The sequence below is a fragment of the Ailuropoda melanoleuca genome, chromosome 8 (assembly GCF_002007445.2).
Source record: "Ailuropoda melanoleuca isolate Jingjing chromosome 8, ASM200744v2, whole genome shotgun sequence".
NCBI classification, from domain to species: domain Eukaryota; kingdom Metazoa; phylum Chordata; class Mammalia; order Carnivora; family Ursidae; genus Ailuropoda; species Ailuropoda melanoleuca.
Window position 1 is genome coordinate 77,279,496 of NC_048225.1, and position 23,622 is coordinate 77,303,117.

General features: G+C 43.3%; 1 protein-coding gene and 1 pseudogene across 1 annotated transcript in view; both read right to left on the bottom strand.

Annotated features, from left to right (window-relative positions):
* SLC9C2 (solute carrier family 9 member C2 (putative)) overlaps window positions 1-23,622 on the bottom strand; it is a 104,189-nt gene that overhangs the window by 2,246 nt on the left and 78,321 nt on the right. Inside the window, exons 22-25 of the mRNA XM_034666750.1 lie at window positions 22,944-23,111; window positions 21,307-21,438; window positions 8,722-8,907; window positions 7,354-7,438 (exon numbers count right to left, since the gene is read on the bottom strand). Coding sequence (XP_034522641.1) covers window positions 7,354-7,438; window positions 8,722-8,907; window positions 21,307-21,438; window positions 22,944-23,111 — 571 coding nt within the window. The remainder of the gene's footprint in view (window positions 1-7,353; window positions 7,439-8,721; window positions 8,908-21,306; window positions 21,439-22,943; window positions 23,112-23,622) is intronic.
* LOC100469237 lies at window positions 19,130-23,056 on the bottom strand (annotated as a pseudogene).

A 23,622-nucleotide genomic window follows, 5' to 3' on the forward strand; every position in this document is an offset into this window, starting at 1 on the left:
AAATCTGGATTTTTTTTAATGTGAAATTTTTAGATGTTCATATTTTGCAACTTACTTTATTTTTTTAATTATGCTATGTTAATCACCATACAGTACATCATTAGTTTTTAACGTAGTGTTCCACGATTCATTGTTTGCATATAACAACCAGTTCTCCATGCGATACGTGCCCTCCTTAATACCAAACACCAGGCTAACCCATCCCCCAACTCCTCCACACCTCTAAAACCCTCAGTTTGTATCCCTGAGTCCATAGTCTCTCATGGTTTGTCTCCCCCTCTGATTCCCCCCCTTCATTTTTCCCTTCCTTCTCCTAATGTCCTCTGTGCTATTCCTTATGTTCCACATATAAATGAAACCATATGATAACTGTCTTTCTCTGCTTGACTTATTTCACTTAGCATAATCTCCAGTTCCATCCATGTAAATGTTGGGTAATCATCCTTTCTGATGGCTGAGTAATATTCCATTGTATATATGGACCACATCATCTTTATGCATTTGTCTGTTGAAGAGCATCTTGGCTCCTAGAGTTTGGCTATTGTGGGTATTGCTGCTATGAACTTTGGAGTGCAAATGGCCCTTCTTTTCACTACATCTGTATCCTTGGGGTAAACACCCAGTAGTGCAATTGCTGAATCATCGGGTAGCTCTATTTTTAACTTTTTGAGGAACCTCCACACTGTTTTCCAAAGTGGCTGTACCAACTTGCATTCCCACCAACAGCGTAAGAGGATTCCCCTTTCTCCACATCCTCTCCAACATTTGTCAATGTGGTTTTGATTTGAATTTCCCTAATGGCTAATGATGTTGAACATTTTTTCATGTGTCTGTTAGCCACTTGTATGTCTTCATTGGAAAAGTGTCCATTCATACCTTCTGCCCATTTTTTGACTTATTCGTTTTTTGGGTGCTGAGTTTAAGAAGTTCTTTATAGATCTTGGATAGCAGCCCTTTATCTGTAGTGCCATTTGCAAATATCTTCTCCCGTTCCGCGGGGGGCCTCTTTGTTTTATTGACTGTTTCCTTTGCTGTGCAGAAGCTTTTTATCTTGATGAAGGCCCAAAAGTTCATTTTTGCTTTTGTTTCCCTGCCTTTGGAGATGTGTCATGAAAGCAGTTGCTGTGACCGATGTCAAAGAGGTTACAGCCTATGTTATCCTCTATGATTTTGATGGATTCCTATCTCACATCGAGGTCTTTCATCCATTTAGAATTTATCTTTGTGTATGGTGTAAGAGAATGGTCCAGTTTCATTCTTCTGTATATAGCTGTCCAATTTTCCCCAGCACCATTTATTGAAGAGACTGTCTTTTTCCCATTGGATGTTTTTTCCTGTTTTGTCAAAGATAAGGTGACCATAGAGTTAAGGGTCCATTTCTGGAGTCTCTATTCTGTTCCTTTGATCTATGTGTCTGTTTTTGTGCCAGTACCATGCTGTCTCGGTGATCACAGCTTTGTAATACAGGTTGAAATCAGGCAACATGATGCCCCAGCTTTGTTTTCCTTTTTCAACATCTTCTTGGTGTTTCAGGAGGTTTTCAGGTTCCACACGAATTTTAGGATTGTTTGTTCCAGCACTTTGAAAACTGGCCTTGGTATTTTGATCGGGATGGCATTGAAAGTATAGATTGCTCTGGGTAGCATAGACATTTTAACAATGTTTATTCTTCCGACCCATAAGAATGCTATGTTTTTCCATCTTTTTGTGTCTTCTTCATGTCTTTCATCAGTGTTCTGTAGTTTCTAGAGTATAGATCGTTTACCTCTTTGATTAGTTTTATTTGAAGGTATCTTATGGTTTTTGGTGCTATTGTAAATGGAATCTATTCTCTAATTTTTCTTTCTACAGTTACATTGTTAATGTATAAGACAGCAATTGATTTTGTATCCTGCCACATTACTGAATTGCTGTGTAAGTTCTAGTAATTTGGGGGTGGAGTCTTTTGGGTTTTCCATATAAAGTATCATGTCATCTGCGAAGAGAGAGAGTTTGACTTCTTCTTTGCCAATTAGAATACTTTTTATTTCTTTTTGTTGTCTGACTGCTGTTGCAAGGACTTCTAGTCCTATGTTGAACAATAGTGTCGAGAGTGGGCATCCTTGTCATGGTTCTGATCTTAAGGGAAAGGGTCTCAGCTTTTCCCCATTGAGAATGATATTCACTGTGGGCTTTTCATAGATGGTTTTTATGAAATTGAGGAACGTACCCTCTGTCCCTACACTCTGCAGAGTTTTAATCAGGAAAGGATGCTGTATTTTGTCAAATGCTTTTTCTGCATCAATTGAGAGGACCGTATGGCTCTTGTCTCTTCTCTTATTAATGTGATCTATCACACCGATTGATTTGCCTTGCATCCCAGGGATGAATCCCATCTGGTCGTGATGGATAATTCTTTTAATGTACTGTTGGGTCCTATTAGCTAGGTTCCTGTTAAGAATTTTGGCATCCATAGTCATCAGGGATATTGGTCTGTATTTCTCCTTTTTGATGGGGTCTTTGCCTGGTTTTGGGATCAGGGTAATGCTGGCCTTGTAGAACGAGTTTGGAAGTTTCCTTCTGTTTCTATTTTTTGAAACAGCTTCAGGAGAATAGCTATTATTTCTTCATTGAATGTTTGATAGAATTCCCCAGGGAATCCATCAGGCCCTGGACTCTTGCTTTTTGGGAGGTTTTTGATCACTGCTTCAATTTCGTTCCTGGTTATTGGTCTATTTAGGTTGTCAGTTTCTTCCTGTTTCAGTCTTGGTAGTTTATAGGTTTCAAGAAAGGCATCCATTTCTTCCAGGTTCCTTAATTTGTTGGCATATAGTTGTTGATAGTAATTTCTAATAATTGTTTCTATTTCCTTGGTGTTAGTTGTGATCTCTCCCTCTTTCATTCATAAGTTTATTAATTTGGGACCTTTCTCTTTTCTTTTGGATAAGTCTGGCCAGTGGTGTATTGATCTTTTTCATTCTTTCAAAGAACCAGCTTCTAGTTTCATTGATCTGCTCTACTGTATTTCTGGTTTCTAATTCATTGATCTCTTTTCTAATCTTAATTCTCTTCTCGTGTGTGGCTTAGTCCTCCTTTGTTGTTCCGTCTCTGGTTGTTTAAGGTATAAATATAGAGACTGTATTCTAGATTTTTCTATTTTTTTGAGTGAGGCTTGGATGGCTATGTATTTCCCCCTTAGGACCGCCTTTGTAGTATCCTATAGGCTTTGGACCAATGTGCTTTTGTTCTCATTGGTTTCCATAAATTGTTTAAGTTCTTCTTTAATTTCCTTGTTGACACAAACATTCTTAAGCAGGATGGTCTTTAGCTCCCAAGTGTTTGTGTTTCTTCCAAATTTTTCCTTGTGATTGACTTCCAAAGCACTTCCTTTCAAAGCACTGTCATCTGAGAATATGCAGGGAATAATCTCAATCTTTTGGTATCGGTTGAGATCTGATTTGTGACCCAGTATGTGGTCTATTCTGGGAAAGTTCCATGTGCATTCAAGAAGAATGAGTATTCAGTTGTTTTAGGGTGGAATGTTCTGTATATATCTATGAGGTCCATCTGCTCCAGTGTGTCATTCAAAGCTCTTGTTTCTTTGTGGATTTTCTGCTTAGATGATCTGTCTGTTGCTGAAAGTGGAGTGTTGAGGTCCCCTACTATTAACATATTATTAACAATATGTCTCTTTATTTTGGTTAACAGTTGGCTTATGTAGTTGGCTGCTCCCACATTAGGGGCATAGATATTTATAATTGTTAGAGCCGCTTGTTGGATACACCCTTTCAGAATGATATAGTGCCCTTCTGTATCTCTAACTACAGTCTTTAGCTTAAAATCTAATTTGTCTGATATAAGAGTTGCTACCCCAGCTTTTGAGGTCCGTTGGCATGAAAAATTGTTCTCCATCCCTTCACTTTCAGTCTGGAGGTATCTTTAGGTTCAAAATGAGTCTCTTGTAGATAGCGTATGGATGGGTCATGTTTTTTTATCCAATCTGCTACCCTGTGCCGTTTCATGGAAGCATTTAGGCCATTCACATTGAGGGTGATTATTGAGAGATATGATTTTAATGTCATCATATTGCCTGCAAAGTCCTTGTTTTTATAGATTGTTTCTGTAGATTTCTGTTCTGTATCACTCTTGGGGTCTTTCTCCTTTTATAGAACCCCTCTTAATATTTCTAGCAGGGCTGGCTTGGTGGTCACATATTCTTTCAGTTTCTGCCAGTCTTCGAAGCTTCTTGTCTCTCCATCCATTCTGAATGACAGCCTTGCTAGATACAGTATCCTTGGCTGCATGTTCTTCTCACTTAGTACCCTGGATACGTCTTGCCAGCCCTTTCTGGCTTGCCAGGTCTCTGTGGACAGGTCTGACATTATTCTGATGATCCTCCCTCTGTATATAAGGAATCTCTTCCCCCTCACCGCTTTCAAGATTGTTTCCTTGGATCTAAGATATGCAAATTATACTATTATATGTCGTGGGGTCGGTCTGTTCTCATCAATCTTGGGAGGGGTCCTCTCTGCCTCTTGGACACGAATGCTTGTTTCCTTTCCCAGTTTAGGGAAGTTCTCAGCTACCATTTGCTCAAATATATCTTCTAGACCTCTCTCTTTCTCCACCGCCTCGGGGAACCTGATAATTCTGATATTTGAACTTTCATTGAGTCAGTAATCTCCCTCAGCTTAGTTTCTTGAAATTGGATTCATTCTTCCCATGCCACCTCTTTTCCCTCCTTTTCTATCATCTCATCCTCTAACTCACTAATGCGTTCTTCTGCCTCGTTTACCCTGGCAGTCAGAGCATCCAGTTTAGACTGCATTTCATTCATAGCGTTTTTAAGTTCGGCCTGATTAGATCTCATTTCTGCCCTTAGAGATTCTATATTTTTGTTGATGTTTTTCTTAAGCCTAGATATCGCCTTGATAATTGTTACTCGAAATCCATTTCTGACATCTTGGTTATATCCATATCCATTAGTTCTGGGGCAGAGGCCACAGTCTCCGTTTCTTTCCTTTTTTGGGGGTTCCTCCTCTTTGTCATTCTGATGAGGTGTGGTTGCAGGAATGTACAGGGTCCAAATTATTGACCAGGACTCAAGCAAGATGCACCTCTTTCATAGGGACCTTAGGGATGTGGGCCTCTTGTTCTTCCAGCCTGCCTTCTGGAGGAGGGGTCTGCCGTGCTGTTACTCAGGCAATCCTGTTTGGGCAGAGTTGCCCTGCCCCCTGTGGGGAGGAGGAGGGATGGGCTCAGTGAAAACCGGTTTTGGGGGGCTTTTGTTCTCTGGCAGCTTTCCCTGGTGACTTTCCATGTCTCTTCTGAGAGTCAGAGCAGAAGTGACTATATCCAAACCTCTGCTGAGCTCTCCAGGCCGCGCTCTCTCCATTTCTGTCTGTGCTGCTAGAAACCCACAACGTCCTGGGTTGTGCACCCCACAGCAGCTCTCCTAGCCCTCGCTCCCAGAGCTGGGCACATCTCTGCCCTTTGTGCTTCTAAAACCGCCAGCTGCCCCCAGTTCTCACCCATGCCCCGGTAGCTCCAGCTTTCAGTTTGGGGGGCTGTCCTAAAATCCTTTCCCGCCGCTACTGGCCTGTGAGTCTGTGCCACATCCCCAGCACAGGAGGCTTTTGTCTTCCCAGCATAAATTCACGGAGGCTCCCTCCCCCTTCCATTTATCTTCCGATGTTCACCTGCAGAATTTGGCTCCCCGCTTCATACCTCAAGACCAACCGCCAGAGATGTTCTGTTTGTAGGATCCAGATATATCTTCTTACATCTCAGGCTGATTTCATGGGTGTTCAGAATGTTCTGGTATGTATCCAGCTCGATTCAGGGGACTGGTTGAAATAGGGTCCCCTACTCTTCCACCATCTTTAAAACTCCTGCAACTTACTTTAAATTTTTAAAACAAAACATGTAGGTGGATCAAATCCAGTGCACTGGCTGAATCCAGTCCATGAGCCTACCATGTGACTTTTGTCCCAAATTCACTGGGGAATACAGAGTGATATAGTACCATCCATCTAAAAATGATTGATTGCAGAGAGACTAAAGAAGGAGAGAGGCCTACAGGCCCAGGACCAGTGGGGACCTGTGTCCTGCTTCCTGGCAGTGCTAAGATCTCTGACTCAGTGCCCCTCAGGATACCCCAAGGGGGTTGACACTAGGCCCTGAAGTCCAAACCCTGATATAGACTCCCATGCCCCAAGAGAGCTGTGGAAGCTGCAGAGTGGCAGACTGAAGACTCTGAGGGCTGGAGTAAGGATTCCTTCAGTGTTCACCAGCTTGAACAGGAAACCTGGAGCAGAGGGGGCTCCCCAAAATCGGGTGCTGCATATGACCCCAGAACAGACCCTAGAAACTAAGCCACAGCAACGACTGAGGTTGAATTTGCTTCTAGGGGAGACGTGGAATTACTTATTGAATGTCTTTCCTCCTCACAAGGGCAGAGACCTTGTTTGGCTTGCTCCCCATCTAGCACTGGGCACAGAGCCCAGCACACAGTGGGGCTGCATTTTATAAGAATTGTGCAAATGAGAAATTAGATATAAAATTATTAATAAAATGTCACTTTCTGCACACAATTTGAAATCATTTAAACCCCGCCTCCCCGAATTAACAATTCATGAAGAATTGCATGACCTCTAAGCTGGCCGATCGCGTGACTTGGAAACGCCAGGATGGTGCTAGTTGGAAAAACATACTAAGGATGACTGTTTTTAAGCTGGGGCAGTTGGGGAGATGACAACACAGCTGTAGACCAGGGGTACTAAGCATTAAATGAAAGAAGGGAATGCATTTTCTCTAGAGCAAGGCTTTCCTACCTCATCTTGTCAGTGTTCTGCTTAGCACTATGACACATGCGGTGGGGCCCTAATACACATTTAGTGACTGTAATTACTTAGTAACTGTCAAAGTGCCCTTCAGGCAAGACAGTTGAGTTGTGGCTGCGACTGTGGTTTGGAATATTCAAAGAGCATGGGTCAGGTTCCATATTTCCTTTGGTTGTTGGGAGCACACCAGCCGTCCCCACCTGGACCCGTTGTGAGAGAGTCTCTGCCCTCCCCATTCTTACTCTGCCTCCAACAGCACTCTGTGACTCCGGCCCGCCAGGACTGGAACAGGGTACAACATAGAAGCTGCTCTCTACCAGCAAGGGTGTGAAGGAAGGGACATGAGAGAGAAAGGAGCCGCCTGGAAGCCATCTGGAAGACTCTGGTAGATGACCTGCCAGAAGCAATATGGCAGCCAGGGTGGGCCCAAAGATGGGGACTGATAATAAACCCACACAACACCCTCAAGTCTTTTTCTTAGAATTAACTGAATTTTGCATGGTTTTCCTATCACTAATGGGCTACCTCTTACCCATGACTTTGGAGTCATCAGTATTTTTGGCAGGCTTGGATGCTTGGACAACCAGCAGTTTGCTTAAATCTGAAGTTCCCTGAACCTAAAGGGAAAAAGTCAAAATTAGTCAGAAGAGCATCCTTTGATCTCTAAGCTGCCTCCTTCCTAAGTTTTCAAAGAATATAAGAAATAAGCCAAAACCCAGAACTGGGCTTCCAGCCTAAGCTCTCCATCTTTTTCATTTCAAACCCCCTTTAAAAATGTTGTTTCAAGGGGTGCCTGGGTAGCGCAGTCGTTAGGTGTCTGCCTTCGGCGCAGGGCGTGATCCCGGCGATCTGGGATCAAGCCCCACATCAGGCTCCTCCGCTGGGAGCCTACTTCTTCCTCTCCCACTCCCCCTGCTTGTGTTCCTTCTCTCGCTGGCTGTCTCTCTGTCAAATAAATAAATAAAATCTTTAAAAAATAAAAGTTGTTTCAAGAAGTCTTGGACCGGAAAATTATCTTTTGCATATTTATAGACATCAGAAAGGAACTTTCTACACCTTACTTGTAACCAGACCAGACATTCCCACTTTGGAAAACAGGGAATTCCCCAACATCCACAGAGTTACTTGTACCCCTGCGCTGATGTTCAAGGGCTCAGGCTTCCCAGGTGGCAGGACTGTCTTCTTTTCTTAGAACTTTTGCCCTGTGTACAGCCAAAATCTGCCCTCCCAGAAGGCAAGTAGTGTACAAGTAACAATTTTAACTCTCATTTCTAGAGACCAGATACCATCTCCCTCAATCCTCACAAGAGCCTTACCAGATGGCCGCTGCTATTAGCCTCATCGCACTAATGGGAAACGGAGGGTCAGAAGGCAGCTTGCCTTTGCTCACACACTAGTGGGCACACTACTTTAAACCCAAGTAGGCCTGATTCCAAACCCTGGTGTCTTAAACCAAACTCTGAGCATTGCTCCTGCTGTTCCCTGCCTCACCTCACCCCTAGCTTCAAAGCTAAAGAGATTTTCATTTTCTATTAGAAAAGCATTTAGATTACCGTCATCCTCTGAATTACTGAGAGATACAAAGATAAGAATGCTACAAAAGGGACAAATGTACCCCCATCCCTCAAGAGGCACAGCCCCACTCCAGGGCAAATGGCTTGGCAAGCAGAGAGCAGGTGGATTCCAGCCCCCTGTGCCCCCTGGGTTACACTCCTGTGTAGGGCACAAACTGCTTAACGGTACAGAAGCCCTGGGCATGTTTTGACTGTTTTGTTAAAGGTGGTGAGAACGGCAGGGTCCTTCCCGGTTACATTTCTTTTTAAGGTGGTCAGTTGAGTTTTCAAGTCACTTGTGGGGCACCAGGGAAAGCAAATGACTCTTTAGAAATAACTGTCCTTACCTGCTCACAGGTTTTCGGCAAAATGCAAGGTGCAAGATATGGTACCTCTGTCTGAGTATCAATGACACTGCCGTACACAATAATAACGAATTTCATGGTCACATTATCAATAGTCATTTCATTATAGCTTGATAAAGTCTCCACGTATGCCAGATTGAATGCCACACACTTCTGAAAGTCTAAGTCCTACAATAAAATTACATTTTTTTTCTATAAATCATGCCAAATGACACACGGAATCAAGAAGAAAGCAAATTCACTGATTGAGCTGAGTTCTTTGAGGGTGCCAAAAGGCATTTAGACCCTAGGACCAACAGACAGAATGAGTTCAGAATGACCTCAGACAAGATTATGAACTCAGAGTTTTTATGTTGTTACTACTAGTGACCCTGGTTATGGATGCCCAGCCTGATTTACAGGTTTGCATGAGCTCTCAATAAGCCTCAGCAGGGTGGTCAGCTATGCCTTGTGGATTTGTTTTTACCTGGCAGTAAGCAAACACACCACTGGGCAAGCGAACGAACAATAGCAAAAAGCCAAAACAAAACAAAGCAACACACTGAGTCTGAGTCACACTTCAAAGCTCAGTATAATAGTCTTTAGAGCTGGAAGGAAGATATTATGTATGGGCTGAGTTGTGTCCCCCCTAAATTTCTTATGTTGAAGTTCTGAGCCCCAGTACATTAGAAAGTGACTTTATTTGGAAATAGGGTCATTGCAGACATAATTGTTTAAGTTAAGATGAGGTCATACTGGAGTAGGGTGGGCAAATAATCCAATATGACTGGTGTCCTTATAAAAAGGGGAGGAGGAGAGGGGTTAAGATGGCGGAGGAGTAGGGGACCCCTATTTCAACCGGTCCCCTGAGTTGAGCTGGATAGGTACCAGACCAGCAGGAACATCCATGGAATCAGCCTGAGACGCAGGAAGATACATCTGGATCTCTACAAATGAACATCTCCAGCGCTGAGTATCGAGGTACAAAGCGGGGAGCCGTGAAACCGCGCACAGATATCGGAAGCTAAACAGAAGGGGGAGGGAGCCGCCGTGTCAGGGCGCCAGGAAGCGGTAGCCACCTGCACGGGGGAGCGGACGGACCGCGGACCCGCACGCTTGAGACAGCACACTGAGAACGGGAGCTCCGGGAGCGCACGCCGGGCGGCTGGCGGTTGGCGGGCCACCTGCACGGGGGAGCAGGCGGACTCGCGGACGGCACCCGCGAGACAGCAGACTTAGAGCGGAAGCTCCAGGAGCGCGCTCAGGGCGGCTAGCGGGCCACCTGCACCGGGCAGCAGGCGGACCGCGGACCCGCACTCTGGAAACAGCAGACTGAGTCCGTGAGCCAGGAGCGTGCGCCACCAAGCATCTCACGGAGCTCCGGAGCTCCGGTGTGCTCACTGGATCGGGGCTGAGACCGGGAGCTCCGGGAGCGTGCGAGGGGCAGCTGGCGGCTGGCGGCTGGAGGGCCACCTGCACGGGGGAGCAGGTGGACTCGCGGTCAGCACCCGTGAGACACCAGACTGAGACGGGGAGCTCCGGGAGCCCGCGCGGGGCGGCTGGCGGCTGGCGGGGTTGGAAACACAAAGGACAGAGACGTGCCGGCCCTGGAAGTGAGGGCTGGGACGCCGGGTGTGGGGCGCACAGCCCGGGATGCTGCAGGGTTGAGCAGCACCAACAGAAACAGAGTTAAAGTGGCCAGAACATCAGTGGAGAACGATCCGCGATCCCTCTGTTCTGAGACAGAGGCTGAATTTCAGCCGCTGCTGCTCTCTCAGAAGAGGCATAGCAAACCGCCAGGGAAAGCCGCCAGAGAACAAAAGCCCGGAAATACCGGCTCACAGGGTGCCCATCCCCATCCCCCCTCGCAAGGGACACAGAGACTCTACCCAAACAGGGTTTTCTGAGTACCGGCAGGCAGGCCCCTCCCCCAGAAGGCAGGCTGAAAAATCAAGAAGCCCACAACCCGGAGCGCCTGAGTGGCGCAGTCACCAAGCACCTGTCTTCGGATTAGGGTGTGATCACAACGCTCCGTAAGGAGTCCTTCATCGGGCTTCTCCACCGGGAACCTGCTTCTTCCTCTCCCACTCCTCTGCTTGGGTTCCCTTTCTTGCTGACTGTCTCTCTCTCTCTCAAATAAATAAATAAACTCTTTAAGGAAGAAGCCCACATCCCTAAGATCTCTATAAAACAAGGGCGCACGGCCTGGGTCCCAGTCAACACTTGGGCTCTGGACAACCCTGCAATCTCTCTTCATCAGAATGACGAGAAGGAGAAGTCCCCCCCAGCAAAGAAAAGATAATGAGTCTGTGGCCTCTGCCACAGAATTGGCCTCGGCCACAGAATTAATACATATGGATGTATCCCAATTATCAGAAATGGAATTCAGAGCAACAATGGTCAAGATGATGAGTAAACTTGAAAAAAGCATCAGAGAAAGCGTTGCTGAGAATATAGAATCCCTAAGGGCAGAAATGAGAGCGAATCTGACAGAAATTAAAAACTCAGTGGGCCAAATACAGTCAAAACTAGAGGCTCTGACGGCCAGGGTCACCGAGGCAGAGGAACGCGTTAGCGAATTGGAGGATGGGTTAGTAGAAGAAAAAACGAAAATAGAAGCTGGTCTTAAAAAAATCCACGCCCACGAATGTAGATTACGGGAGATTACTGACTCTATGAAACGATCCAATGTCAGAATCATCGGCATCCCTGAAGGGGTGGAGAAAAACAGAGGTCTAGAAGAGATATTTGAACAAATTGTAGCTGAAAACTTCCCTAATCTAGCAAGGGAAACAAGCATTCGTGTCCAAGAGGCAGAGAGGACCCCATCCAAGCTCAACCAGGACAAACCTACGCCACGGCATGTCATAGTGCAATTCGCAAATATTAGATCCAAGGATACAGTATTGAAAGCGGCCAGGGCAAAGAAATTTCTCACGTACCAAGGCAAAGGTATCAGGATTACGTCAGACCTGTCTACAGAGACCTGGAATGAGAGAAAGGCTTGGGGGGGCATTTTTAAAGCTCTTTCAGAGAAAAACATGCAGCCAAGGATCCTTTATCCAGCAAAGCTGTCATTCAGAATTGATGGAGAAATAAAGACGTTCCAAAATCGCCAATCATTAACCAATTTCGTAACCACGAAACCAGCCCTACAGGAGATATTAAGGGGGGCTCTATAAAGGTAAAAAGGCCCCAAGAGTGATACAGAGCAGCAAGTCACAACCGATACAAAGACTTTAAAGAGAAATGGCATCATTAAAATCATATCTGTCAATAATCTCTATCAATCTAAATGGCTTAAACTCTCCCATAAAACGCCACAGGGTTGCAGATTGGATAAAAAGACATGACCCATCCATTTGCTGTCTACAAGAGACTCATTTTGAACCCAAAGATGCATTCAGACTTAGAGTAAGGGGATGGAGTACCATCTTCCACGCAAATGGACCTCAAAAGAAAGCTGGAGTAGCAATTCTCATATCAGATAGACTGGATTTTAAACTAGAGGCCATAGAGAGAGATACAGAAGGGCACTATATTATTCTTAAAGGAAGTATTCAACAAGTGGATATGACAATTATTAATATATATGCCCCCAACAGGGGAGCAGCAAGATACACAAGCCAACTCTTAACCAAAATAAAGAGACATATAGATAAGAACACAGTAATAGTAGGGGACCTCAACACCCCACTATCAGAAATAGACAGAACACCCTGGCAAAAACTAAGCAAAGAATCAAAGGCTTTGAATGCCATACTCGACGAGTTGGACCTCATAGATATATATAGAACACTACACCCCAGAACCAAAGAATACTCATTCTATTCAAATGCCCATGGAACATTCTCAAGAATAGATCATGCTCTGGGACACAAAACAGGTCTCAGCCAATACCAAAAGATTGAAATTATCCCCTGCATATTCTCAGACCACAACGCTCTGAAATTGGAACTCAACCACAAGGAAAAACCTGGAAGAAACTCAAACACTTGGAGGCTAAGAACCATCCTGCTCAAGAATGACTCGATAAACCAGGAAATCAAAAAACAAATTAAACAATTTATGGAGACCAACGAGAATGAATACACAACGGTCCAAAACCTATGGGATACTGCAAAGGCAGTCCTAAGGGGGAAATACATAGCCATCCAAGCCTCACTCAAAAGAATAGAAAAATCTAAAATGCAGTTTCTATATTCTCACCTCAAGAAACTGGAACAGCAACAGAGGGACAGGCCTAACCCACTGACAAGGAAGGAGTTGACCAAGATTAGAGCAGAAATCAATGAATTAGAGACCAGAACCACAGTAGAGCAGATCAACAGGACTAGAAGCTGGTTCTTTGAGAGAATCCATAAAATTGATAGACCACTGGCAAAACTTGTCCAAAAACAAAGAGAAAGGACTGAGATTATTAAAATTATGACTGAAAAGGGAGAGGTCACGACCAGCACCATTGAAATTGCAAGGATTATTAGAAACTTTTATCAACAGCTATATGCCAAAAAACTAAACAATCTGGAAGAGATGGAGGCCTTCCTGGAAACCTATAAACTACCAAGACTGAAACAGGAAGAAATAGATTTCTTAAATAGGCCAATTAACTATGAAGAAATTGAGTCAGTGATAAACAACCTTCCAAATAATAAAACTCCAGGCCCAGACGGTTTTCCTGGGGAATTCTACCAAACATTCAAAGAAGAAATAATACCTATTCTCCTAAAGCTATTTCAAAAAATAGAAACAGAAGGAAAGCTACCAAACTCATTCTATGAGGCTAATATTACCTTGATCCCCAAACCAGGCAAAGACCCCCTCAAAAAGGAGAATTACAGACCGATTTCTCTAATGAATATGGATGCCAAAATCCTCAACAAGATCCTTGCTAATAGAATCCAACAGTACATTAAAAGGATTATCCATCATGACCAAGTGGGATTCATACCTGGGATGCAAGCATGGTTCAACACTCGCAAATCAATCAATGTGATACATCATATCAACAAGAAAAGACTCAAGAACCATATGATCCTCTCAATTGATGCAGAAAAAGCATTTGACAAAATACAGCATCCTTTCCTGATTAAAACCCTTCAGAGTGTAGGAATAGAGGGTACATTTCTCAATCTCATAAAAGCCATCTATGAAAAGCCTACTGCAAGCATTATTCTCAATGGGGAAAAGCTGGAAGCCTTTCCCTTAAGATCAGGAACACGACAAGGATGCCCACTCTCGCCACTATTATTCAACATAGTACTAGAAGTCCTTGCAACAGCAATCAGAAGACAAAAAGGGATCAAAGGTATCCAAATCGGCAAAGAAGAAGTCAAACTGTCTCTCTTTGCAGATGACATGATACTCTATATGGAAAACCCAAAGGAATCCACTCCCAAACTATTAGAAGTTATAGAACAATTCAGTAAGGTGGCAGGATACAAAATCAATGCCCAGAAATCAGTTGCATTTCTATACACGAATAACGAGACTGAAGAAAGAGAAATTAGGGAATCCATCCCATTTACAATAACACCAAAAACCATGCGTTACCTTGGAATTAACTTAACCAGAGACGTAAAGGACCTATATGCTAGAAACTATAGATCACTTTTGAAAGATATTGAGGAAGACATAAAAAGATGGAAAAATATTCCATGCTCATGGATTGGAAGAATTAACATAGTTAAAATGTCCATACTACCCAGAGCAATCTACACTTTCAATGCTATCCCGATCAAAATACCGAGGACATTTTTCAAAGAACTGGAACAAATAGTCCTTAAATTTGTATGGAACCAGAAAAGGCCCCGAATCTCCAAGGAACTGTTGAAAAGGAAAAACAAAGCTGGGGGCATCACAATGCCGGATTTCGAGCTGTACTACAAAGCTGTGATCACAAAGACAGCATGGTACTGGCACAAAAACAGACACATCGACCAATGGAACAGAATAGAGAACCCAGAAATGGACCCTCGGCTCTTTGGGCAACTAATCTTTGATAAAGCAGGAAAAAACATCCGGTGGAAAAAAGACAGTCTCTTCAATAAATGGTGCTGGGAAAATTGGACAGCTACATGCAAAAGAATGAAACTTGACCACTCTCTCACACCATACACAAAAATAAACTCCAAATGGATGAAAGACCTCAATGTGAGACAGGAATCCATCAAAATTCTAGAGGAGAACATAGGCAACAACTTCTATGACATCGGCCAGAGCAACCTTTTTCACGACACATCTCCAAAGGCAAGAGAAATAAAAGATAAAATGAACTTATGGGACTTTATCAGGATAAAGAGCTTCTGCACAGCCAAGGAAACAGTCAAAAAAACTAAGAGACAGCCCACGGAATGGGAGAATATATTTGCAAAGGACACCACAGATAAAGGACTGGTATCCAAGATCTACAAAGAACTTCTCAAACTCAATACACGAGAAACAAATAAACAAATCATAAAATGGGCAGAAGATATGAACAGACACTTTTCCAATGAAGACATACAAATGGCTAACAGACACATGAAAAAATGTTCAAAATCATTAGCCATCAGGGAAATTCAAATCAAAACCACACTGAGATACCACCTTACGCCAGTTAGAATGGCAAAGATAGACAAGGCAAGAAACAACAATTGTTGGAGAGGATGTGGAGAAAGGGGATCCCTCCTACATTGTTGGTGGGAATGCAAGTTGGTACAGCCACTCTGGAAAACAGTGTGGAGGTCCCTTAAAAAGTTAAAAATTGAACTACCCTATGACCCAGCCATTGCACTACTGGGTGTTTACCCCAAAGATACAGACGTAGTAAAGAGAAGGGCCATATGCACCCCAATGTTCATAGCTGCATTGTCCACAATAGCCAAATCATGGAAGGAGCCGAGATGCCCTTCAACAGATGACTGGATTAAGAAGCTGTGGTCCATATATACAATGGAATATTACTCAGCTATCAGAAAGAACGAATTCTCAACATTTGCTGCAACATGGACGGCACTGGAGGAGATAATGCTAAGTGAAATAAGTCAAGCAGAGAAAGACAATTATCATATGATTTCTCTCATCTATGGAACATAAGAACTAGGATGATCGGTAGGGGAAGAAAGGGATAAAGAAAAGGGGGGTAATCAGAAGGGGGAATGAAACATGAGAGACTATGGACTATGAGAAACAAACTGAAGACTTCAGAGGGGAGGGGGTGGGGGAATGGGATAGACTGGTGATGGGTAGTAAGGAGGGCACGTATTGCATGGTGCACTGGGTGTTATACGCAACTAGAAGCATCGAACTTTACATCGGAATCCGGGGATGTACTGTATGGTGATTAACATAATATAATAAAAAAAATCATTAATAAAAAAAAAAGGGGGAGGAGGCGCCTGGGTGGCTCAGTCGGTTAAGCATCTGACCCTTGGTTTCAGCTCAGGTCATGATCTCTGGGTCGGGAGATTAAGCCCCGTGTGGGGCTCCATGTTCAGTCGGGAGTTGGCTTCCCCTCTCCCTCTCCCTGTGCCTCTCCCCTGCTTGTGCTCTAACGCACACTCTCTCTCATACATACATACATACATACATATATACATAAGGGAGTCTCTCTCATAAATAAATAAATAAATAAGGGAGATTTGGGGGCACCTGGATGGCTCAGTGAGTAGAGCACATGACTCTTGATCTCATCATGTTCATGAATTCAAGTCCCACACTGGGCATAGAGCTTCTTTAAAAAGGGGGAAGTGAGGGACACTTCAGTTGGTTAAGCATCTGCCTTCGGCTCAGGTTATGATCCCAGGGTCCTGGGATCGAATCATGTACCGGGCTCCTTGCCCAGCGGAGAGCCTGCTTCTCCCTCTGACAGCCACTCCCCCTGCTTGTGCTCTCTCTCTCTCTCTCTCTCTCACAAATAGTAAGTAAAATCTTAAAAAAAGAAAAAAAAGGTGGGGGCAGAGATTTGGAACAGACACACATACAGGGAGAATTCCGTGTGAGATGAAGACAGTCATCTGCAAGCCAAGGATGAGGCCTGGACCAGATTCTCTCCCTCATTGATCTTAATTGGAACCAACCCTACTGACACCTGATTTATCACCTCAAGAACTGTGAGACGATGAATTTCTGTTGTTTAAGCACCCAGCTTGTGATACTTTGTTACAGCATCTCCAGCAAACGAATACAAGCACTTAGAGGTCAGTCCCATGGTAGGAATCTCCTGGACAGTGACCTCACTCTGAATTTCTCCATGCACAACTACGAGGCCCAGCCCTCGGACCTGGGTCCCTAATGGGCAAACTGAACACTTAACTGCTGAGAGCACCAGCTCAGCTGGGTCATGAAAAACAAGATAACTAGCAAATATCTAAAGTTTTGGAAGGAGAAAAATCTAAAAAAAAAAAAAAAAGCTATTTTGGTCTTTAAATGCATGTAAATTTTGAGTTATACGGTTTAGAGAAAGGGTTGCAGTATAAGCTTATCAGTGGTTCTAATCCCCCTTTTCAGGGTTCTAAAAAGTCTTAATTGGCGGCTACTTTGATGGGAAAAGACTAGAAGGAAATAAGCCAAAGTGTTAAATAGAGATTCTCTGGGTTCTGTTAAGCATCTGCCTTCAGCTCAGGTCATGATCTCAGGGTCCTGGGATTGAGTCCCAGGGTCAGCCTCCCTGCTCAGTGGGAAGCCTGCTTCTCGCTCTCCCTTTGTCCCTCCCCCACTAGTGTGCACACGCACTTTCTCTCTCTCTCAAATAAATAAATAAAATCTTTTTAAAAAATGAAAGGTTATTCACCTTATTATTGAGTCAAATCTAACTCCATACAATTTCGACCTGTTGTCCTAATTCTCTCCTCTGCAGTTTCATACTACACTCTTACTAGACATACTAAATGTGTCCCACTTCTCACAAAGAGGCAAAGCAAAGAGAAGAATCTAAATCTTTTTACCCTTCTGCTATAATTTTTCTGGAAATTATTGCCACCTAGTGAAAGAAACATGACTTCCTTAGTACAACATGCTATTTTTTAAGACAACGTTTTTAGAGCGGTTTTAGGTTCACAGCAAAATTGAGAGGAAGGTACAGGGCTTTCCCATAGAGTCCAGCCTCCACACGGGCACAGCCTCTCCCATTATCAGCGTCCCGCGCCAGAGTGGTACATTTATTACAAGTGATGAGCCTACACTGACACAGCATAATCACCCGAAGTCCATAGTTTACTTTAGGGCTCACTCTTGGTGTTGTAAATTTTATGGATAGATGTGTAATGCCGTGTATCCATTATCATAGTATCATGCAGAGTGGTTTCACCATCTTAAAATCCTCTGTGCTCCGTCTATTTATTCCTCCTGCCCCAACTCTTAGCAACCACTGATCTCTTTATTGTGTCCATAGTTTTACTTTTTCCAGAATGCCCTGTCGTTGAAATCATACAGTGTGGAACCCTTTCCGATTGGCTTCCTTCACTTCATAATATGCAGTTAAGTTTTTTCCGTGTCTTTTCATGGCTTGATAGCTCATTTCTTTTTAGCGCTGAATCACATTCCACTGTCTGTACGTGCCACACTTTATTTATCCATTTGTCTACAAAAGGACATCTTGGTTGATTGTTCCCAAGTTTTGGCAATTGTGAATAAAACCGCTAAAATACCTGTGTTCAGATTTCTGCATGAACATAAGTTTTCAACTTCCTTTTCTTAAAAGATATTATTTATTTATTTGAGAGAGAGAGACAGCACAAGCAGGGGGGAGGGGAGGGACAGAGGGAGAAGCAGACTCCCTGGTGAGCAAGGAGCCCCACACGGGGCTCCATCCCAGGACCCTGAGACCAGGACCCAAGCAGAAAGCAGCTGCTTAACTAACTGAGCCACCCAGGTACCCCAAGTTTTCAACTTCTTTGGATAAATATCAATGATACTGATTTACTGGATCATATGGTAAGAGTATGTTCAGTTTTGTAAGAAACCTCCAAACTTTCTCACGTGGCTGTACCATTTTGCATTCCTACCAGCAATGAATGAGAGTTCCTGCTGCTCCGTATCCTCACCAGCATTTGGGGTTGTCAGTGTTCCAAATGTTGGCTATTCTAAAAGGTGCGGAATGGAATCACATTGTGATATTTTTCTGAGGACATACGATTGTAGAACATGTTTATTTGCCATCTATATATCTTCTTTGGTGAGATATCTGTTAAGATCTTTGGCCCTTTTTATTTTTTTTTAGCTTAAATGTATTTTACTTTTAGACAACCTACATGACATGTTTTTTTTTTCCTTAAAAACAATGCTTCTGCTCCAAATATATCAAGGTCACAATAAATGAAGAGCTCAAGATGACAGCAGTCCCATTTGTCTAAGTCCTGGTGTTATGCGGAAGAAGAGCAGCAGCCGGTTATGACAACAGGTGATACATTCAAAGTAATAGCCAAATTCATTAACATTTTTCCATTTCTGAACCATCCTTAAAGAAAATCATACAGGGGGTCACAACAGATTCCAGTCCAGAATCCATCTGGATTCATGTTTTCACCAATAAAGAACTGGTCATTTTTGCAATGAACAAGGATGTGCTTCATTTGTTCTGCAGCCCCTGTTATAAAAGTATTTACTCTTTTTGGGGGGGTGCCTGGGTAGCTCAGTCGTTAAGCGTCTGCCTTCAGCTCAGGGCGTGATCCCGGCGTTATGGGATCAAGCCCCACATTGGGATCCTCTGCTGGGAGCCTGCTTCTTCCTCTTCCACTCCCCCTGCTTGTGTTCTCTCTCTCGCTGGCTGTCTCTCTCTCTCTCTCAAATAAACAAACAAAATATTAAAAAAAAAAAAAAAGAAGTATTTACTCTTTCCGGTCTCTATTCTTCAAGTTTGCCTTTGATTGATTTCATGCAATCTTTGATGTACTTCTTGTAGGCTTCTTTTGTGAGGCTGGGTTCCTGCAAGTGATGGTTCATGACAATATCAACACCAGTGATGACTGTGCTTTCGATAGTTTCACCCTCTGGGCCTTCAGTGGAGGCACTTCCACCAATGAGCGAGTCATTAATGTTACCCTCTGTCCTACTGACCATCTTCCCCTCCACCTCCAGGCCCAGCCTGTCCCTCATCTCCTGGAAATTGTAGATGTTGGAGAACATCTCATCATGGCTGATGAAGTCCCGGTCGATGATCATGATGACAGCTGGAGAGAGACATCAGGGGCGCTAGCTTAGTAGGAGCTGGGAGCTCTGAGAGAGCTTGGTGCAGCTGGAGGGGCACTTGCGGAGGCGGGGGGAGGTAGAAACCTGGCCCATTTTTTAATTGGGTGGTTTGTTTTCCTATTATTGAGTATTAAGAGTTCTTTGTAGATTTTGGATAACAGTCCTTTATCAGATGTGTCTTTTGCAAATATGCTCTCCCACTCTGTGACTTCTCTTCTCATTCTCCTGAGACATGCTAATTTTTTAACCCAACATTCGTATCCAGTTTCTCAATGCAATGAATATTGTTGAACTCCAGGTCTGTCACTTCCCCAGTTCCTAACTTATAATAGGGGCTCAAATAACAACCCAAGAACAGACTTGAGCCACTACTTGTTAGAGAAAGTTTGTAAAAGAGTCTTTTGAATAAAGATTTTGTAGAGGCAGGAGATTTATATTAACATAGGTAGAGTAGACTATAATAAACACCCCCCCAAACAGTCCTCATGCAGGTCGTGGGAAAAGCCAACAGGCACTGAGCCCAAAGAGGAAACTCAATTGGCATCTACCTGGGCCTACACAGATTGTCTCATAATGCTGGGAATTTTGAGCTTGAAAGCAGAAGTCATTATGTTTCTGCATATTCGTGAAAAGGGATCATTATTTCCTCCGGAAACCTGCTATTCCTCTTTTATTCTCTATTCACAGAATCTAGAGCAGTGGTTCCCATCCTTGGATACACATTAGAAACACCCAGGGGGCTTCTTTTAAAAATGCCAAAGCCCTGGGGGCTCCCAGGTGGCTCAGTTTGTTAAGCAGTTGCCTTTGGCTCAGATCATGATCCTGGAGTCCTGGGATTGAGCCCCGCATTGGGCTCCCTGCTCACTGGGGAGCCTACTTCTCCCTCTCCCTCTGTTCCTCTCTCCTGCTTGTGCTCTCTTTCTTTCAAATAAACAAATAAAATCTTTTTAAAAATGCCAAAGCCCAGACACACACACAATGAATAAACACCAAACTTCATTAACTCATTCCGATTAATGCTAATTTGTTTCCTGGGAATCTACTTATTTAATAATTGCTGAATCTACTCCTTTTTTTTAAAGATGTGACTGCAGGTAGCCTGGAAAATTAGCTGTGACAAGAGGATTAAAGATCTGCAGGAAGCCAGGACAAGAGTGGTTAAAATTCTAGAATCTCATTTTATTTTTTTTAAATTTTATTTATTTAAGTATTCTCTACACCTAACGTGGGGCTTAAACCCATAATCCCAAGATCAAGAGTCACACGCTTCACATGCTCTTCCAACTGAGCAAGCCAGGAACCCATAGAATCTAATTTTAGAAGGTCAGACACAACCTTCCCTTCTCTGTCTCAAAAATATGAAATGCATTTTGTAAAAAGTAAATAAAAGTTCATTCATACTTGAATCATTTAACTTACCTCATCAGTGAGACTTGATTCAAAATACTGATAGGCAATACTGAGCGCAAGCTTTAGCCATATTTTATATTCCAAGGATGGCCAGAAGACATCAAAACCTTCATACAAGTCCTCCAGGGAGATAAAGCAGGCCTAAAACCATAGGTATCAAGCAGCAAACTTGATTCAGAACTAAATTACAAGGCTATCAGAAAACGAGTTGCCTGTAAGAGTTAATCTTCCCCTAGTACTATCATATCTAGTACAATTCTGATGCTCCCCCATTTAAAAGCATTGAATTATGGAGAAATTGTTTTAATAAAATTTACAGTTGAATTAAAGCATACACTTAGTAATAGCCAGGGAAATTTATAGCAGTCAAGAGCTATGATAAAGAATATGGCTCATGAGCCTAAGATCGACAAACTAAGCCACACGAACTTATCTATTTTTATTGATTGCCACAGTAGGTGAAGGAGGCTCAAAAGAGGACTTCAGCTGCCTCCATTTTGGATTTTTCTTTCCAGCTTGTCTCTTGGCTCAGGCAGAAGACCCTGAGGGCAAAGCATCTCCAGATGGGAAGGGAACTATCTCCACAAGCAGTAAGGACTGCCTTAAGCCAGCAAGACCCTGCCAGTGACTCCAACACAGTGATCAATTTGACCTTCACTGCCCACCTGCACGCAGTCACTCACCTTTGCCCCACATTTTCCTTACTTCCTAAACCTGAAGTATTTTCAGCATGTTGAAGAGTCTTTCAGCTTCTAGTCAGCTGTCTTCCCACTGTTGAGCTCCCTGAAACAAATTCCTTTCTTGTTTCACCCCCACTCGTGTCTCTACCATTGGATTTTGTCAGCGGTGAGTGGCCAAAACTGGTCTGTTGGGGATCCCCGGAGCCAGGTGCTCTTGGACCCGGCATGCCGGCCACAGGCTGATCCACAGTACTTATTTCCAGAGGTCAACTTCCCTGAATAAGGAGGACTGCTCTTTCAGAATTCAAGCTACATGAACTTCAATGACTTCAGTTCAGCCTTGTGACTAAATTATACCTCCTGCCCTCTTCTGGAAATGAAACAGTATACAAAGCAACATTGCCTTCTGTCTCACACACCCGTAAAAACTCTGGACCGGGCTCGATTGCATGTAACCGTCCCAAAAGCAGGAGAATTCTTTGTAAGCAGCAACTCTGGCTCATTTCTGTTTGAATCCCCCACATCTAGTGGAATATCAGGCTACTTATTTGTTGAATAGATACCTTCTTACTTAAGCTAGTGAAAAATGGAAGAAAGGGAGTTTAAAAGCAAGTATTCTTTAGAAATGTCGCTCTCATAACGGTGGTCCTTCACTGAGTGCCTATACGTTCCAGGCACTTCACTTAGATATTTTCCTAATCTTCATAACGTCAAAAGTTAGATATTCCCTCTCTTAATAAACAAGGACACTAAGACACGAAGAGGTCAAAATATCTCACTCCAGATCCCCAGCCAGGACGGGAGACACTAATTCTCTTCTCAGCTAGTCAATACTACGTCACAATAGCTGGGTGCGCGACTGCATAAGATATCAGAACCCCAAGGAAGAAAAGATGCTGGCATTCCTTATTTACTTCAGGAAGAATTAACTAATAGCCCACAATATAGACACAACCAGTTTCTTACCTGTAAAATAGTTTCACAGATGGCGGTATATTCAATTTCACGCTTAAGCAGACAGCTCAGCTCTCCAATTATGTCCCCACTGGTACAGTATTCTGTAAACATGGTTTGGGAAGCTCTATCAGACTTTAGGCTACTGTCTATTCCGAAGGTAGGAGGTGAGCTATGCAACTGCAAAGGGAAATACAAAATTAAAAATCCTTGACCAAATCGTAGGAGCTCCCACTATTTCCTGCAATTATTAACAATGGAAGGAAAAGATTCTTTATGAAAGCTTTTAGAAGTGAAAAAGGTATTAAGCTTTCAAAAAAAAAAATCACAGTTTCTTTCACACTTCAGTTCTCCAAGGGAAGGAGTTTCTAATCTTTATCTTTACAGATGACCCCATTTACAACTTTCTACCCACCAAATCCCACCAAAAATTCTGATTGCAGTCTGCGACTAATGCGCCCACCCACTCTGAGTCTATTAGAAAGCCTTATCATAATGGGCTATTGCCTCGGGTGGAAGAAGACCTTTGATTGTTTGGGCGCAGAATCAGATGCCATGAATTAATATGCCGCCAAACCAAGCCATGATTTCCACCAACCTTATCATCCTTTAAAATGCTTAAGAATAATTTCCATGGGGGGCGCCTGGCTGGCTCAATCCATAGAGTGCGTGACTCTTAATCTCAGGGTCT